This window comes from Cebus imitator, unplaced genomic scaffold (assembly GCF_001604975.1).
Source record: "Cebus imitator isolate Cc_AM_T3 unplaced genomic scaffold, Cebus_imitator-1.0 Scaffold295, whole genome shotgun sequence".
Taxonomy (NCBI): Eukaryota; Metazoa; Chordata; class Mammalia; order Primates; family Cebidae; genus Cebus; species Cebus imitator.
In genome coordinates this window covers 973242-993278 of record NW_016107610.1, presented here as the reverse complement: position 1 = coordinate 993278, position 20037 = coordinate 973242, and the positions used below count along the sequence as shown (strand labels likewise).

The following is a 20037-nucleotide window of genomic DNA, read 5'->3' as shown; positions in this document are numbered from 1 at the left end:
TTTTTTTTTTTGAGATGGAGTCTCATTCTGTCACCCAGACTGAAGCTCAGTGGCATGATCTTGGCTCACTGCAACCTCTGCCTCCTGGATTCAGGCAATTCTCCTGCCTCAGCCTTCCAAGTAGCTGGGATTATAGGTGTGTGTGCCACCATGACTGGATAATTTTTTTTTTTTTTGGTAGAAATGGGGTTTCAGCATGTTGGCCAGGGTAGTCTCAAACTCCTGACCTCAGGTGATTCACCCACCTCAGCCTCCCAAAGTGCTAGGATTACAGGTGTGAGCCACTGTGCCTGGCTAAGGTGAACTTTCTTACTCGAGGTAAACCTTGGGTAAAAAGGTTCTCAGTCACCAACACATAGAGGTCTAATTTGAATGAAAATATCTATTTCCCATGCTTACATACATACATGCTACATGTGGGGCAGTTCATGTACTATGATCTATTTTGTCTAAAATCAAAAAATAGTACATAGGTATATATAGATACTATATGTTATAGACTACACAGTATGTATGTAGCATATATGTATATTTATTTCATTTAACAATCTTCAAGAAAGACTGTTCTTTATCAATTCATACCTAGACCCCCATCTTTTTTTTTTAACCACTTAAATGCATGCACTTGATTTAATTACCATAATAATTTGATACCCATCATCCATTTAAAATATACATGACTAAGTTCTTTAGTGGTTGGAAGTTTTCCATTGTAACTTTTTCTCTTTGACCTTTTTTTTTCCCCCATTTATTTATTTTATTGCATTTTAGGTTTTGGGACATCTTTTTAATTGACTACATATTATTACACTGTATGGATTCCTCATCTTTAAGTAGTCTTCTTTCCAGTTCTCCCATGAGAGTAGCAAAGAAAGAAAAGAAACATCAAATATTAACTCCAAAATTGCCCCAACCTGGGAAGTTGAGGAAGCCCTCACATGGAATCTGAGAATTGGAGAATAGAGTTCCCCACTAACAATTTTCAACACAATGAACAACATGTTTTATGTTGATTGATATTTCTCTGCGGGACTTGTATATAGCAATGGTATTTCATTCTGCTGATTGGGGGCGTGCTTTTTTGGACAACTATAGTTAAGCCTTGCCTGGGGAAAGAAGGTTGGATGACTCTGTGAGAACCTTACAACCCTGTCTTTCTGAGGTTAGAATATTAAGCTTTGGAACTGTGTCTTAAACATCTTAGCAGTGTTTTCTCAAGTTATTTAGTAGAATATTATCCCATGGATAAGGGTCTGTATTCACTTAAGTTTATGAAATGATGCATGTAATATTTTTCTCTTAAGCATTTGTAGTATGCATTTATAGATCATAATATTTGGAAAAGTGTTGTTGCAGTGGATAAATCTGTTGAACATTATTGAGCCCCAAATTTTCAAAACTTATTCTATTACTGAACTCTTTTTCCTCTCTCACTTAATATCTCATGATACAAAGTGTTGCTTCAGAGTATCTTAAATATATCTTAACTATATCTGTCCCTACGGAATCCAGTTTTCAAAATTCTGTGCAGGGGTCCAGTAAAGGACAGAATATTTGCCAGATAGTAAATATTTCAGGGATTGTAGTCCAAATGGTTTCTATTGCAAATATTCACTTCTGTTATGTAGCACAAAAGCCATAGACAATAGGTGGACAAATGAGTGTGGCTATATTCCAGTAAAACTTTAGTTATGCACAGTAAAATTTAATTTTATATAATTTTCACACGTCACAAAATACCTTTTTCTCTCCCAACAGTTTAAAAATGTAAAACTGATTCTCAGCTGGTGGGCTATACCAAAGATAGGTGGGCCAGATTTGACCCATTGGTCATAGTTTGATGACCTTTGATTTAGTGGATAATAATTCAGAATAAGAATTAAATGCTTTGTTCAGCCAGATTGTATGATATTTCTTTTGTTTTAAAGAAGATCCAGAAGCTTAGTGCATTTGTATATGAAGCATAAAAGAATATTAAAGCTTCATCCACTCTGTAAAAAGTATTTAAGATACCCTAAAATTTAGCTCTTAAACTCGAGACAGTTTAATACTACTCTGCCCATTACAGAGGATAAGCTCAATACTAATTTACTGAGTTAATATTGGTGAAGATCTCCATATTATAAATGAAATCAGATTAGAAATTATCTCCACAAGATGGTTTTATTTATTACTAAATCTTAAAACCTTTGTCACTTTGCAAAGGCCATAGCACAGATTTGAATTATAAAATGGATGTAAAAGTAGAATATATGTTTAGTAAATTAGTCTTTCTGTTGCTAGTACGATTTGAAAGTTTGTTAGCTGCATTATTGACCATCATCAACAAAAGTATTAAATTCCAAATGCGTGGAATTCCCCCAAATGAGACTGGTTGTTTTTGCCTTCATTGAATATGTCACTTCTTTTCTGGCCTATATTTAATGATCCTCGGTGTCATTTACTGATGTCTCCCTGGTTTTCCCCAGGTTCATTCCAGAACCCTGGTCAGCCTGCAGTACCACGTGTGGGCCGGGTGTTCAGGTCCGAGAGGTGAAGTGCCGTGTGCTTCTCACATTCACGCAGACCGAGACTGAGCTGCCCGAGGAAGAGTGTGAAGGCCCCAAGCTGCCCACGGAACGGCCCTGCCTCCTGGAAGCATGTGATGAGAGCCCGGCCTCCCGGGAGCTGGACGGCCCTCTCCCTGAGGACAGTGAGACGACTTACGACTGGGAGTACGCTGGGTTCACCCCTTGCACAGCAACATGTTTGGGAGGTATTTGAACCTTTGCTTAAGGGACAGTTATGTTGTGTGTTACTAGTGGATTGAGAAATTGCTAAATCAATAGGCAAATTAGTAGAAGTCTAAAGGAGGTGAAGTCATTCAAATAACTGAAAACTATACTTGTTTCCTTCCCTCCTTCCTTCCTTCCTTCCTTCCTTCCTTCCTTCCTTCCTTCCTTCCCTCCCTCCTCTCTCTCTCTCTCTCTCTCTCTCGTGATTATTTTAGAAGGTAAAGGAGTGTGGGACTATATTCTAACCAAAAGAAGTATGCTTCTTTGAGAATCAATCTGCATAACTGAGATGGGGGTGGGAATCACTGGTTCACATGGAATAAATAGAAAAATGCAGAATGGATAAGTTAAGGCCATCTTGTGCGTAAATCAATCTTCTAAATTGAAGTAGCTTGGGATTGCCATTTCTGATACAACTCTAGATCAGAGTTTGTTCTCAGAAAGTATGTGGGTTCATATCTGCACATTGGGCCGGAACCTAGGGGAACACATTAATCACCCTGATTTATGTTTGTGTACATAGAGGGCGACATACACAGCCAGGAAACCCTCCCAGGATTAGAAAGTGGTCGTATAGCCAGGTGACCTCTTAGGGGTGAAAAGTTGGCCCCCTGATGATTTGTGCAAGCTAGGATCCAAAAGGAAGTGGAGCAGCAGTTGGCAGGAGTCCAGATAGCCACTCTCGAGGGCTCTGTTGAAAGTAAACACATAGAAATAACAAATAAGAAAACTGTATCTGTTACTCATGTGAAGGAGACTGGGTCTGACCAGGAATCCAGAGCCCCTGTCACCCTGTCCTTTGACCCCTGACTGTGCCTTCCAGCCAGCTGCTATGTGAAGAGCTTGGTGCCTGAATGTGCTCTGCTGTGAGTCCAGCCAATGGTGGGAAAAGCACAAGGAGCTGCTGTCTCCAGATCATTCTTCACCCCTCCCTACAGGCTTAAGCCCGTTACTTGAAGGGAGCTCATGGCCCATTCATTGTGCCTGAACCCCTCACTCCTTGTTTCCTGGGCTCTTGAACCTGAATTCTCAATCCTTGTCCATCTCTATGACTTGATTCTATCGTCTTTCTCTTTTCTGACTAATTCAACTTCTATACCTGCCTCTCCTTGCCACTTTTTGTATAACATTGCCAGCCTGGCAGTAAACCCAGCTTATTCTATTACTGTGCCTTATCCTCAGACTGCCCCTAAACTACTGCCTTGCAGACAGAGTTGCACATGTGACTTTAGATGTCTTAGCTGCCTCTGGATTCTTTCTCCCTCTTACTTGCTTCTGTCTGGTTGCTAGAAGTCCATGCCATCTAGCCAGGAATTTAGACTCTCTGGTTTACTCGGACCTCAAATACCTGCGTTACCTCTTCCCTCTACAGCACATTGCCTCAGCTGCCCCCCACACTGCCTTGTGTCTGTTCTTACCCAGTCCAAACTCCTGCCCACTCTAGAGTTCAGCATCCTGGACACTTTTTCTTTTAATGTCTTAGAAACCTTAACTCTAACATGCCCTTGGCAATTTGGAAACTGGTGCTTTCTCTTGATGAGTTTGGGGAAACCCTCTGGAGGTAGCCACTGAGATGCAAAGATGGTCTCCTACTCCATCACAATAATACATGCCTGGAACTTTCTACTGTCTGACTACAAAATGGCCGCTGTCTCCACTGCTTCTGAGACACCACATTGCTGCAGTCTCACTGGAGACTTGGAGCCGTGTCTTTCGTTAGGAGAGCAGAAATGGGTCCGGCTATCGCTTGCACACCCCCACATCTACCTTGTAATCTCAAGCTTTTAAATGCTGTGGGTAGAATCCCTGTTTCATCTTCTTCTCCTGACTGGTGAGATCCCCTTAGGTTGGGAAAGCATAGCATGTTGGGTACTGGGAACTCGACAGACCAGTCAGAGTTGTCCAAAGAGAGATGACCAGGTAAATTCTAATTCAGCTGAGGGAGACTGCTGTTAGGCTTCATTTTTGGAGCCTTTTGCTAAAATACTAGAATCTGCCTTGTGTTCCCAGTACTCATTGAGATGGCCCTAGATTCCACCTCCAGGACGACTGAACCCACAGGATAATTTTCTCTCTTTTTTTTTTTTTTTTCCAGTAACAGCTTTATTGAGATATACTGCACACACCATATAATTTATGCATTTAAAGTATACAATATAGTGATTTCTAGTTACAAAGTTGTGCAGCCATTAACACGATCAAGTTCAGAAACTTTAATTGCCTCCCAAAGAAGCACTGTATCTGTAAGCAATCATACCCCATTTTCCCTCAGACTCTGACCTCTGGAAACCCCCACTCTTCCATATAATGTATGTAATGGAATTATGTAACGTGTGGTCCTTTTTGACTGCCATCTTTCACTTAGCATGGTGTTTTCAAGGTTCGTCTATGTTGTAGCATGTGTCAGTACTTCACTCCTTTTTACGGCCAAGTAGTATTCCATTATATGGTTAGACAACATTTTATCCATTCCTTGGTTGATAGAAATTTGAGTTGTTTGCATATTTGGCATATTGAGAATAGTGCTGCTGTGAACATTCATGTATGTGATTTTGTATGGACATATGTTCTTATATCTCTTGGCTATATATTTTGGAGTAGATAGAATTACCTTTGAATCATGTAAAACATACAAGTTTTTTGACATTTGACTAATTGTGTTTGATTATCCTTAGTGGCACTATGTAACTTTTGACCTGCTATAAGAAGAGAAACTGCCTTGCATCTGTCAGAAATGCAATGCAGTATTCAGGTGGGTCATGTTAAGGTGCCCATCTGCTTCATGATATATTCTTACGTATCTGAAGCACATTAGATATTTTAAAAGAGCTCAAGTTGGTAGCCTTTCACCACTCAGTTAAGCAGCAGTTTAGCCTTATAAGGGTATATTATCATTCAATCCTGGAATAATATATTGAAATGAGCCTTGGACACCTACTAACCCAAATGTTATAGTTGGGGAAGCTGAGACTCAGAGTCCATCATAAAGTCAAAAACAAAAGATGAATAACTTGATTCTCCTTCATTAGAGAGGGTTGGTTGAACTATAAGTATATACAATAAGCTTCCCAACTTTACAAAAACTGACACTTTTAATTTCTTGGGTTCAGGATTAAAGTTCTTATAATAAATAACTAAATTCTATAAAAACTGGCCAGGCGCAGTGGCTCACGCCTGTAATCCCAACACTTTGGGAGGCCGAGGTGGGTGGATCATGCGGTCAGGAGATCGAGACCATCCTGGCCAACATGGTGAAACTCTGTCTCTACTAAAAAAACACAAAAATTAGCCAGCATGGTGGTGTGCGCCTGTAGTCCCAGCTACTCAGGAGGCTGAGGCAGGAGAATTGCTTGAACCCAGGAAGCAGAGGCTGCAGTGAGCCAATACGGTGCCACTGCATTCCAGCCTGGGTGACAGTGTGAAACTGTGTCTCAAAAACAAAAACAAAAAAAACGTGAAGAGCTAAGTCATAAAACCAAAATCCTTTAGAAAGGCGGGGATGAGAATTGTGGGTGAGGTGACTCATGCCTGTAATGCCAGAACTTCGGGAGGCTGAGGCACAAGAGTTCAAGATCAGCCTGGGCAACATAGCAAGACCCAGTCTTTAGAAAAAAAAAAAAAGAAAGAAAATAAAATAAAGGCTGGGAATTGGGTACCAGCTCTGTGTTAGAATCCATGGTCCTTCACCAAGTTCCACACTAAATCTTCAGGGATATAAAATAAATAGAACATACTCTTTGCCTTGATGGAGCACAACTTCTGGTTCTTTTGGCTTGACTGTCCCAACCACACTGCTTATAATCAGTGGTACTTGCCTCTGTGATCTATTTCAATGTGGTTCAGTAAGCTCAGCTTCCATAAGTCCACTAATGTGTGAGTTATGAATGTGGGCTTTTAGCCTTCACCCTGGATAGCAGAGAGGATAAGTCTACAATGACTGACAACCACAATAAAATGAAATTTACACAGGCATATATTTATTTCTTCAACATTCTTATTTCTGCTAGGAAAGTAATATACACAAATTACAAGTTTCTGAAAAGATCAAATTTGGTCACATTCTGATATTCCGTATTTTCTAACCTATTTTCACATCATACAGGAAATAAGAATAAATCCATTTGTTGTAATTACCGTTGCTTACGACCCTTGCATAAGTCTGTTTTCACATTGGAGTAGCAACAGAGAATTCTTTTTTAATTCCTAAAAGCATGAAGAATCCAGACACCAATCTCCAGCTTCCAAAGTGTATTATGTATGTATGTATGTATGTATGCATGCATACATGCATGCATGCAGCAGCGTCTGTGTGCACATAAGTAATGTGCACACGTGTGCACATGTGCACACAAACACACACACACGTGCATTCTGGAAGATGTGCCTACCTTTTTAGTACCCTCTGGTAAGGTTTTATGATTTATTACATCATAAACATTCCTTACCAAAGTTCTTTTGTATTTTATATTGTTTGTTGTTTTCATAACCTCAGTTTTTCACCTTTACATTTCCCAGCAACACAGGCTAGGAGTATATACGTGGACGTTTGAGACCTAACCCCATGATGAACCCCAGCTCTGCAACTCTCTTCGTACCATTTATTTAAATTTGTAGAGGTGTGGTTTATTTTGCTATAATGATAGGAGTCATACCTACCTCATTAGACTTAGTGAAATAATTAAATGTGATTATTAAATAAGGTGATATTTGAAGAGTGTTTATTATATTGGAATGCTATTGATTATTTCTCTTTTTAAAAATCTGACTAAATTGCTGAACACCTTAATCCTTCTAATCATTTTTCAGCTTATTTTATGAGTTTTCTAAGTAAATGATCATCTGCTATTAATGATGATTTTATCCTCCCCTTTCCAATAGTTATTTAAGTTTCACATTTTATTGCATTGTCTAGAATTCTAAGAACAGTTGTAAATAATGTGGCTAATGCCAACCTTGTCTTGGTCCTGGCAGTAACAGGAATCTCTTTATTGTTTCATTTTAAAACAATGTTCTGCAAATATTTATTGCATGTTTCTATGTGCCAGGCACTGGCCTAGGTGATAGTGACTCAGTAGTTCCTAGCTTTGGAACTGAACTCTAATAGGGAAAATGCATTCATCATATAATCACACTCACACATATATAGAATTACCACTGGTTACAGCAGTCGCAAAAGAAGTGTATGGTGCCATGAAAAGGGGCATTTGACCTAATTAGAGAAGTAAGGGAGAGCCTCCCTAAAATAGATTGCATTTGAATTTAAATATAAAAGATGAGGCATTAGCTACGCAAAAGGGGGTTTAAAGGGATAATTTCCAGCAGAAAGAGCATATGCAAAGGCTGGCAGAAGGATGCATGGTACATTCCAGGAATGGAAGAAGCCAGGCACAGTGGGAATACTGCGAATGAGACAGGGTTTAGTGTGGCATGGTGCTAGACAGGAAGGCAGAGGCTGGACATTGATGGCCTTTCAGGCCATGTTTTTTAAGTCTATCCCAAGATCAATGGGAAACCAAGTAATTAAAGGGGGGGTTACATGACCAATTTTTATTTATTTCAAAAAGGTTAGTGCAGCTGTATTGTAGAATGGATTAGAAAGGATAAGGATGGTGTGAGAGAGAGCACATAGGAAGCTATTGCCGATTCCAGGCAAGAGCTTGAACTGGAGTGGTGACTGTGGTTACAGATGGAGTGTGGCAGATGGCTTTGAGAGGGGAGATAAAAGAATCTGTCAGTGGAGTGGGTAAGCAGGAGTGTGATGGCAAGTCTGAGTCCTAGGACTGTTTTCTGAGATGGTGAGTGCTAAATGTTGGTGAGGGAACTCATGAGTTCATTTACGGACATAATGCTTTTAAGGTGCCTCCCAACTTCCAAGTGGAGATGCTAAGTCGTCAGTGGGATGTGTGAGTCTGAAGTGAAGAGGCGCGGTCTGAACTGGAATTGTACATTTATGCATCATCTGTGTGTCCAGGGATTAAAAGCCAGGGGAATGGATGAGAATTTTCAGGGGAATACCTATGAAGAGTGCAGAGGGTCTAGGACTAAGTCTTGAGGAAATTCAACATTCAGTGGCTGGGTGGAGGACACTGAGCCACAAAGGTCTGAGAAGATGATCAGCAAGATTTGATGAAAAAGGAAGGCCGTTGTGTGGTGGGAACTGAGGCCAGCTGTGTTGTGTGCCATGCAGAGGCGGAGAGGCGAGGCTTCAGAATTGGCACTGGGTTCAGCAATGTGAAGCCACTGGGGACCGAAGGAAAGGTCATTTCAGTGGTGGAGCAGAGATGGAAACCAGATGTGAAGGGGCTGAGCAAAGAGTGGTAAGTGACAGAGTGGAGATGAATAGAGGAGATATATATATATATATATATATATATTTTTTTTTTTTTTTGCAGCAAAATTTGGCCATGTTAAAGAAGACAGCGGGGAGGAGATGACTAGGATGGCCTTGTGGGTTGAGGAGATCGGTGTGGGTGTGGGTGAGGGTTGGTGGTATTTAATGTCACAGAGCCTTGGGTACATTTAAGAGGCAACAAGAAAGCTCCAGAATGAAAGTGAAAGGCAAAGTAATCAATCAGTTCTCTCAGAAGATGGAATGGGATGAAACTTCAAGCAGTCATGGAGATCGGTCTTAAATCATTGGAAGGGCAGCTTCTAATTGTAATCAGCAGGTAAAAGGCTAGTGAGGCTATGAGAGTGGGTGGGTTTGTATGCTTATGAAAGGAAGTTCCCATCTGGTTGTTTCTGTGCTTTTGTGCATATGAATATTTGCTGAAAGTGATTGGTAGGTGAATGACAGATGTTTGAGGTAATGATGTAATTGTATTATACTGCTGATTATAATATGCTATTATTTAATTTAGGGGATATATATATGTATGAATGACACTGATGCATATAAATGTACTCTATTTTGGATAGTGGAGTACAAGAATCCCTTTCCACAAATGGTAAAATGGGAACGAAGATTGCATTGGCCCACTATGGGCTTGTTTGAGCGTACTCCCAGCAGAGATGTGTTCCCGACATGGTACATTAGCGACTGCCGTTTTGTTTTCTCCGAATCCCTTCAAACCATCCCAGGCCTCGAGCTGTAGTTTCTTCCAGCTCCTCTTGACATAATCGGTCACTTCCGCCCAGGCTCCAGTGGTTTACGATGCCCTTCCTAAGGCCAAATGGCTTTCAACAATCCTTAATCTTTACCAGCTGTCTCCTCAACTAGTTCCTAAAAAGAACTCACCTATTTGAAGTGCTACAAAACTTGCATTTTAACACCAAACAGGATACCTTTGGATCCATAACATATTATGCTTCACTCTTTTTCATTACCCAGGACTTTGCAGTAGTACCCCTTCAGTCAAATTAGCTAATCAGCAGAAAGAGAAAAATATTAACCATTCTTTCCAATATGACCCTAGGCCTGTGTGTATGTCTGTATTTTGGAAACAAAGAGCATTGTTATATATAAGATAGCATTATACAAGCCAACACTGTATGAAGTAGACCTATTTTTTTCCTCATGTAGATTTAGGTATCAGGTTTGAGTAGTTTTGTGAGATGAACTGTCATTTTCTATACCTTTTTAAAATAGTTTATCTCATAGAAATCATCTGTTTAAAATGTTTAGAAGCACTAGTTCCTACAACTGTCTAAATCCTTTCGTGTTTTTGGGATTGAGGGGGAGCATCATGGCTCCATGTTCAACATTATTTTCAAGTTTCCCCCCACTTATGGCTATATTCCGTCCACGTTCTTAGAATAATTTTTAAATAAATTACATAATTTAGATTCACTTGGGACAAAAACCATTTCATGAGGATACTGAAATTTATTATCTAGAGTTGTTCATCAAGTCTGAAGTCGCTGTAAGCCTCCCTGTTCTTTTTCCTGCCACAAATAATCTGTGATCTATTTACTGTTTGGCCTAGCGCTTTATAAAAATTCTAATGGGTCGAGTTGGGGAGTATAGTTGTTTATTATTCACTTATGTTGGACTATATTATATTTAGAGAATGTTACCTGCATCATTTATGACTTTTGGAACTGACTGCAGTTTTCTAGACTAACAGAGGATCAGTTTTTGTTAATGTTCCATGGGTGCTTCAAGAAAGCATGCCGTGTCTATTTCTAGGGCCCAAGGCTCCTTAATTTTTAAATCAACATAATTTTCTTACACAAATTATTTTTTCTGTATTTATTTTACAAGTCGATGTGTTAAATGCTGAGTGGCACATAAAAGGCTCTGCCTACAGATTTTAAAAATCTCTCCTGGTATTTGTTACACTCTGTGCGTGTGTGTGTGTGTTATGTTATGTTGACATGTTGAAGCCGTCAAGACTGTTGTTTGCAAATGGCAGAAACCCAACCAACCAAAAGGAACGTGTCAGCTTAGTTAATGACTCTGCTTCTTCTCTCGGAGACTGTGTTTTTACCTTTTACATATTAATTTATTTCTTGACGAAGGCTAAAACATAAGTATATATTTTGAGACGGAATCTTTCTGGATTGCCCAGGCTGGACTCCAGCTGTACAATCATAGCTCACTGCAGCCCCAACCTCCTGGGCTAAAGTGATCTTCTCACCCAGCCTCCCGAGTCGCTGAGATTATAGGCATGCCCACTATTTTTTAAATATAAAAAATATATATTTTTTGTATATTTTTGTAGAGATGGGGTCTCACTGTGTTGCCACAAGCTACAAATATTTTCATTTTTCTTAAAAAAAAAAAAAGACACTTTCATGATAACACTGCAAAAGTCAAATGTGAAGTAAGGGATGTTGCCTCATGCTACAAAAGGAATTTATTCAAAAAATGATGCTGACACTTCAACACTTATTGTATTATGTTCTAAATTTATAGTTGTAATTATTACCTAAATTTTGTTATAAAATGAGGTAAACTTATTTTTATAATTTTTACTTTGGTAACTTTAATTTTTGAAGGTAAATATTTAATCAAATCTTCTACAATGAGGAGTGTCAAAGTAACATTGTAGGACCAATGTATAGGATGGGAGATATTTTGTGGCCATCTTTGGAAAATATACTGTACCTCAATGAGTATCCTAAATCGTCTACTAAACTTCTAAATTCTTTTCAGTAAACTTGCTTTAAGACAGAAAAGTGTGTCATGAGTATTGTACAATTACACCCAGAATGGGTTTTAATGGTGCTTTAAGGCCCACTCATTCAGAAAATGTTCCAGAATAGTCTCCAAATTAAAAATTTCTAAAGAATTTTTATTACAAGTTAAAGTATATTTGAAAGATAACTGAGTTTTTCTCAGATTAAAAAAAAAATGAAACATACTAGAAAATGAACATTTAAACCTCTGCAAGGTAGCTAAGTAAGTTTTGATATTTGCAAATAAAACTCAGAGTTATTAAGTTGTAGCAATGTCTTCTTATATCTCAGGTTAGCCAATGTTTATTTTAAAAGCTCATAGAAGATACATGCAGATTTAATACTGCGTCCTGCCATGGCAGGGAACATAAAATTACAACTGAAGACAGCAGGAGAAAATTTATTGGAAAGAACTGAACATCACAAATATATATTTTATAAGTATTTTTGGCCAGTACTACATCCTGTAAAATACTGTAAAATGGTTGAATTGAAACATGGCATTTGGAAAAAGAACCACAACCTTGTAACATAATGGAACGCACATTCTTGCATGAAAATGAATGCATTTGCATATTTCAAATAACATGGTTGCTATTACACTTTGTATGTGATTGTTTAATCAAAAGTTTGATTTACATTTTGTTCCATCTGATTTCCCAATATTTTTTTTGTCTCAACAGACAAAGAATGCTGGTTGAGAACATGGGCTTTGGGGTCAGACAGACCTGTCTGGCCTCAAAGGGAAAATATGCCTGTGAAAGTTCATATTTTCACAAGGAGTAGTCTTGTACTTTTTGGCTGTATTGTATTTTAGAATCCCTAGAGTATGTACAAAAGAAAGATCACTGAATTAGGAGGCAGGGAATTTAATTTTTAGATTTGAATCTTCCACATTTTTGCTGTCTTAATTTCTCTCTAGACCTCAGTTTATTATTAAATTAATAAAATGGAGGTAATGATACTATCTTTCGACCTCTCAGATTATTGCGAAAGCAGTTTGTACACTTTTCAAATAGGATGTATTATTACAGTTTTTCCTAGCAATAGAAAATTACAGTCATAGTGAACAGGAACTCAAACCATAAGTAAAATTTTGAGGAGTTCTGTATCTGCCAGATTTAGCGCATATGCAATGATATAGAGAAAATGCTATTCTTTAGCAGCTGATTTAAAAATTCTTCTTAGGGAAACTATTGTGACTGTTTGGAAGGAGCACCTTGATGGCTTATTTGGGGGAACCCCTAGCTTTGAGTACATCTGGAATGCAGATAAGTCCAAGGGTGGATGGGGAGTCGGGATGCTCTTGAATGTTTCAAGGGGACTGGATTTGGGAGAGAGGGAGTAAAGGCACTGAATTTAAAAGGTGAATGAGAGAATATCATAGACTGGGAGACTTTGGATAATGCTAAGTTGTCTGCTCCCAGGTGTACCCTGAAATGTAGTCTGCAGCTCCATGATAGTCAAAAGTGCAGTGGGATAAGAATGACAAGTCCGAAGACTCTATTTTTTTTTCCACAATGAATTATTCTATGTTATTTGCATTTTTTGCCTCTTTCCCACCTTCAGGTCATCAAGAAGCCATAGCAGTGTGCTTACACATCCAGACCCAGCAGACGGTCAATGACAGCTTGTGTGATATCATCCACCGTCCTCCAGCCATGAGCCAGGCCTGTAACACAGAACCCTGTCCCCCCAGGTATGTGTTGATGTGTTGTCTTGTGCTCCAGTATATACCATATCTGGGTGATAATACCCTTCCCTGCGGAGAAACTCACCTAAGTGCAGACTTGTGGGTTCACCCAAGGTAGATGTTCTAAGCCTGCTTCAGAACCCTCTTCTGTGCTCAAGTTATGCTCCAGGCAGATTCTTGCCTCAGTGCTCAGATACAGCCATGTTGAACAGGAATGCTCTTGAGGCTGACTTTTATTTCATCAACCACAAATGAACATAAACCATGAGATCAGCAGATTTGTTTTCTTTCTCCTCCATTTCCTCCAGGGCACTTCTTCCCCTAATATCCCATCAGAAAGCACGGGATTTGCATTAGCGTTAACAATGGTACACAGTAGGTGCTTAATCCATATTTGTTATGTGACTGTGATCTCCTATTTGATACCTAGCACTCACACTGATGTGTTATGACCTTTCCCACTGACTTGCCTTGGATCTCAGATTGTGGGGTGTAATGTTATAAACCCCAATGAGTAGGCGAGGGTGACCTTCTTTGATCTCTTTGGCTGATAGGTTTACCTTAATAATTAATCTGCTTCGTTGCTTAAGTCCTGGTAAGATCCTGAGGAATTTTATCAGAAGAGAAGTAGGTTGCTGTCATGTTCCTCTGTCCCTGGTGCTGCAAGCTACAGAGGGCAATAACTGAACATCACTGACTTCTCACACAAGACCTTTCTGAATCAAACCCCAGTCTTTTCCTTCCTCTCTCCTTTACCTTTATTATCTTGTGACCCCTCTTCTGCGAGAAGAATTAGTTGCCAAAAACGTTGAGTATATTCCCAGTCACCTCCCCTCTCTCCTACCTCTTGGTCATCATGTTGCCCCACTAACGGGGTCCTTTCAATTTGCTAAAGCAAGTTCTGCTATGTTTAGGATTCTCGGTGATTGAGGAAGGTTATTGTGTCCTCCTGCCATATAGTTTATGTTTTTTCAGAAAATAAGTTGTGCTTCTGGAATTCTCTTGACCCTTCTGATTTTGATTCCATGCAATCTGTTGGCTATGATGTATTTCCTGCCTTATGGCATAAGAGTGGTGAAGGTGGGGTTCAATATATGAGGCAGCCCTAGAAATGAGGTCCTCCACATCCTGGACCTCCTCCTGAGGTCCTCCACTTCCTTGAGAGTCTTGTTCGCCAGCCTGCGCAGTCTCAGGAGGAGGCTAGCTTCTGTGTGCCTTGTCCTTGGTGAAACCACACCTGCCATGTGATGGGCACAGTGTTTTGTATCCATTACCGTATTTCTCACTTCCACTGAGGCCTGTAGAAGTACTGGGAGCTTGTTGGCTTGTGTTAGAGCCATCTTGCTGTGTGTGGTTGAGGTGATGCAGTAATGGCCTGTAGACTTACCTTGGAGAGCAAAGCAAGGCCCAGAAACAGAACTGGACATCTGCTTCGCTGCCACTTCCCACTCCCACCCCCAGGCTTACGGCATTCCAGAGTAATCCACGGTAGAATGCGGATTGCAGAAGAGACAGTAAGGAGGGGTTTTAGGAAGGTTTGATCCAACTAGGAGGCAAGACATCTACTTTGTCAAGTACGTCCAGACTTTTCCAAGAATAGCAAATATATCGGAGCAGTGTTGAATGTATATTCACTTGAAATGACCCTTTTATCTTTAGAGAAATGGCACTTGTGTAACGGCACTCAGTAATCAGAATTATTTATCTGTGTTTCTCAGTTTTTTCTATTCTGATATTGGAACCACTGAATTAGATACTTTTGGAAAAGCCAGGGTTTCTGTTTTCCACTGCCACATCCCTCCCCTGTGGCAGTGAAGATGGAAACAGATGACCACCTTCCTGAACAGGAGCAAGGCACAGGGGGAAATACAGGGAGGGGTCAAAACGTAGTTACATTTCTCCACCTATTTCCCCATGACATTGGAATCATGTACTACATCATTTTGTAAACTGTTTTCTTAAACTTAATCTGGGGATGAGGCACGAGGCAGGTGTTTAATAAACAGCGTCTCAAGAGCAGGAATGCTACAAGGATCTAAAATACATTGGTGGGGCAGGGAAGCGGGGGAGGCTGGTGCAGGTGGTCAGGGAAGTCCTTCCTGCGGAAATTATTTAAGACGTAAAACACAAGCAGGAATAGGCCAGGACGGGTATAGAGGAATGAGTGTTCTGGCAGAGGGAACAGTATATGCGAAGGCCTTGAGGGAAGAAAGAGCTCAGTGTGCCCAAGGAACTGGAGAGAAAGGAAATCAGTGTGTCGTGAGATGAGACAGGCATGGGCAAGAGCCACGGTAAGCGCTTGGACTTCACCCAGAGAGTCAGTGGGAAGCCATTGAGGGTTTGAGCAATGAAGTGGTACATCAGATTTACATTTTTAAAAAGATTACTCAAACCCTGAAATGGGAGAACAAAGTTGGATGCAATTATATCAATTATACATTTTTTTTTTTGAGTCGGAGTTTTGCTCTGTCTCCCAGACTGGAGTGCAGTGGCCCAATCTTGGCTCACTGCAATCTCCGCCTCCCAGGTTCAAGAGAGTCTCCTGCCTCAGTCTCCTGGGTAGCTGGGATTACAGGCGCACACCGCCATGCCTGGCTGATTTTTGTTTTGTTTTGTTTTAATAGAGATAGGGTTTCACCATGCTGGTAAGGCTGGTCTCAAACTCCTGACCCCGTGATCCGCCTGCCTCGGCCTCCCAAAGTGCTGGGATTACAGGTGTGAGCCACCGCACCCAACCAATTATAATGTTTTTAAGAAAATTACTTAAAACTAGGGATTCAGCTCACCACAATTCCATCTGAGTGTCCTGCATTTAAAGCCTGCTTCCATGTGAATCTGCAAATCACATCATTTCCTTTTTACTGTTTATGACGCCAACAACATTTTTTTTTTGAGACGGAGTTTCACTCTTGTTACTCAGGCTGGAGTGCAGTGGCGCAATCTTATGGCTCACTGCAAGCTCTGCCCCCTGGGTTCAAGTGATTCTCCTGCCTCAGCCTCCCGAGCAGCTGGGATTACAGATGCCCATCACCATGCCCGGCTAATTTTTTTGTATTTTTAGTAGAGATGGGATTTCACCATGTTGGCCATGCTGGTCTCCACCTCCTGACCTCAGGTGATCTACCTGCCTCAGGTGATCCTCAGCCTCCGAAAGTGCTGGAATTACAGGCCACTGTGCCCAGCCACCAGCAACATTCTACATCAAAACAGTTGAATCCCTTTCTATATTTGTAGCCGTGAATATCAATGCATCTCTACTGTCTTTTTCAAAAATGCTCAGTGTATCCTTCAGAAATACTGCTTTCCCAGCCGTGGCTCCATGCGCCAGTGTTTTGCGGAGCAGTTTTAAGAGTTCTGCAATCCGTAAATCCTTTTCTCTTTTTTCTTTTCGAGATGGAATCTTGCTCTGTCACCCAGGCTGGAGTGCAGTGGCGCAGGCTTGGCCCACTGCAACCTCTGCCTCCTGGGTTCAAGTGATTCTTCTGCCTCAGGTTTCCTGAGTAGCTTGGACTACAGGCATATGCCACCATGCCCAGCTAATTTTTATATTTTTAGTAGAGATGGAATTTTGCCATGTTGGCCAGGCTGGTCTCAAACTGACCTCAAGTGATCTGCCCGCCTTGACCTCTCAAAGTACTGGGGCTACAGGCATGAGCCACTGCACCTGGCCCCTAAATCCTTTACTATGTACTATTTTATTTAAAACATTGGATGAACCGGTTCATGACTTATGTCTGCACTATATCAGGCGTGTTGCTGTGCAAAACTTTGAAAATTACTGCCCTAAGTAGTCTCTTTGTGGTGAAAGGCAGCTCACGTTCTTTCAGAAATGTGCTAATAAATATATAATGAATAAAGGCTCTTATTTTCTATATATGAAAACTGAAATTTAGCATTTTTAGGTAATTGGTTAGTTGTCCGTGAGCATGCACTGAATAAATTGCATACTACAAAATAAAGCCCACACATGGAGCGTTTCTCATGCAATGTCATCTAGTGCAAAGCCGGCCTTTTCTGGGTGGCCAAGTGGAATCTGCGGGAGCTCACATGTCGTGCTCCAGCAGAGCTGCTCTCCTGATTTCCAAGCCCTCCACTAGCCATCCCCTTTGTCTACTCTAGCTAGTACTCTCTTTCTAGAAAGATGACTACAAAAAAAAATGGTTTAGAATTTGCACAGACTTTAAATCGTGACTACAATTTGGCTAAGTGCGATTTTTTTTTTTTTTTTTTTTGAGACAGGGTCTCTCTTTGTTGTTGAGGCTAGAGCGCAGTGGTGTGATCACAGCTCACCGCAGCCTTGAGCTCAAGTGATCCCCCTGCCTCAGCCTCCCAAGTTGCTGAGATTACAGGAAGGAGCCATGTCTGTCACTACTTTTTTAAAATTTTTAAATGTTTTAGAGACGAGGTTTTTCTCCGCCATCCAGGCTGGAGTGCAGTGGCGCAGTCACAGCTCACGACAGCCTTGACCTCCTGGGCTCAAGCCATCCTGTCATCTCAGCCTTCCAAGTCTCTGGGATTATAGGCATGAGCCACCACCCCCAGCCAGATATGATGCATTTATAGCCATTAACAAACAAGAGTAAAAAGAAAAAAATACAGCCCAATGTGTTGGGGTATGTTTTATTTCTAGATTCAAATTTTACTTCAAATTGACATTAAGCTAGTCGTCACCAGAGTTCTGTCCTCTGTTTCTAGCCAAGTAACAACTAACACAGAGAAAATGAAAATAACAACATGAAAGGCACTTCAAATGAGAACGATTTGCATATCACAGGATAAAAAGAGAGGTCCTGAGAACATTGACGAAACTCTCAATTTTGCTTTTGTAAAAATAACTGTTACACTCTTGCTCTGGAAGTGAAGATATCCATAATGTGTCATCAGATAATTTTTTTCAGAAAAGAAAGCCAAAATGTGAAACACGTTACAATTCATTCTCTGTCATTCTAAGAATTAGTACGTAAAGTTGGCATTGTAACCACAATTATGTTCAAGATAACTTGATTTTATAATTTTTAATTTACATTTTCAAAACGAAGTCCAGCTCATTTCCCACCACTTTATCCTGAAATCTGAGTTTCTTTTTTGAGTGGAATCACATAAAGTGGCCTTTTATGGTTTTAGTTCTCTGATAATATGAACCTGAGTTTCTTGACAATTTACTTTTCAATACTTGATGAGTTTGTCCTAATCATGTGTAACTGCCACTGCCTTAATTCAAATATGTTTTACCTGAACTGTTTCAACAGTTTCTAAATGAACTCTTCCCTCTCTTGTTTCCTGCGCTGATCTATGTGCACGTGCATGACTATGAAAGATCTTTATTTTTCTAAGTTGCAAAATGACTGTGTGCACCTCTGCATGACACCCTTCAACAACACTCCTTTATCTGTGGATTAAAGTCTACATTCTCTACTTTGGCACGTGTTTGTTTCCTGGGGCTGCCATAACAAAGCACCACAAACAGAGTGGCTTAAAGAACAGAAATTTATTTCCTCTGAGGTCTGGACACCAGAAGTCCAAAATTAAGGTGTCAGCAGGGTCGATTCCTTCTTAAGAGCTGTGAGGGAGCCTCTGTTCCGTGGCTTTCTCCTGGCAGGTAGCTTCTGGCATTCTTTGGCTTATGAATGGCATTGTCCCTGTGATTTCATACTGTTTTTCTTCTCTGTGTCTTTGTATTCACACTTCTCCTTTTCATAAGGACACCACTCATTTTGGAGTAGGGCTTACTCTAATGACCTCCTCTTGATCATCTTCAAAGAATATATTTCCGAATAAGGTCACAGTCTGAAGTACTGGGGATTATAACTTCCGCATTTCTTGTGGGGAGGCAATTCCACCCATAACAGCATATAAATAAATGTCTTTGTGACCCTGAATCCAACTCTTAAGCCATATCTCCTGTCACCTCTAACACACACGCATGCACACTCACACTCAAGTTCACCCTAATGAACTTGCTCAGCAGTCACAGTAAATTATGCAATATGACCCACACTCCTGATCATTCATACCATTTGGACCTTTGCACATGCTATGCCCTCTGCCTCTTAGGGCCCTGTTCTGCTATGACATTAGTTACTTCTCTCCCATAAAAGTAATCATTGGCCCACTTCTCACTGGTAAAATGAAGTTCAACACACTGTGAGATAGGATCCTTACCTGAGACACTCTGAAAAGTCAAAAGAAAACTGGAAATGGATCAGAAACCCAGGATAGAACCCCAGTTCCATGTCTCTCAAGGAATTTCAGGCGAGTTCCTTAGCTCTCTGGGCCCTGCTTCTTAATATGAATAATGAAGAAAGGTATTGGACTTTATGATCACTGAGGTCCCCTAAGCTCCAGTCTTTCATTTTGAGTAGTGCTTTCAGGTTGCATTTTTCACTCACATCTTCAAATTATGTCTAGTCCTTTTGCAGGAATCCTTACACATGAGTAGCATGAAGTGCT

General features: G+C 40.4%; 1 protein-coding gene across 5 annotated transcripts in view; it reads left to right on the top strand.

Annotated features, from left to right (window-relative positions):
• The window catches only part of ADAMTSL3 (ADAMTS like 3), a 363845-nt gene that overhangs the window by 242764 nt on the left and 101044 nt on the right, over positions 1 to 20037 (top strand). For all 5 annotated transcript variants that reach the window (XM_017502246.2, XM_017502245.2, XM_017502242.2 and 2 more), the window contains exons 16-17: positions 2469 to 2755; positions 13464 to 13593. In XM_017502246.2, coding sequence (XP_017357735.1) covers positions 2469 to 2755; positions 13464 to 13593 — 417 coding nt within the window. The remainder of the gene's footprint in view (positions 1 to 2468; positions 2756 to 13463; positions 13594 to 20037) is intronic.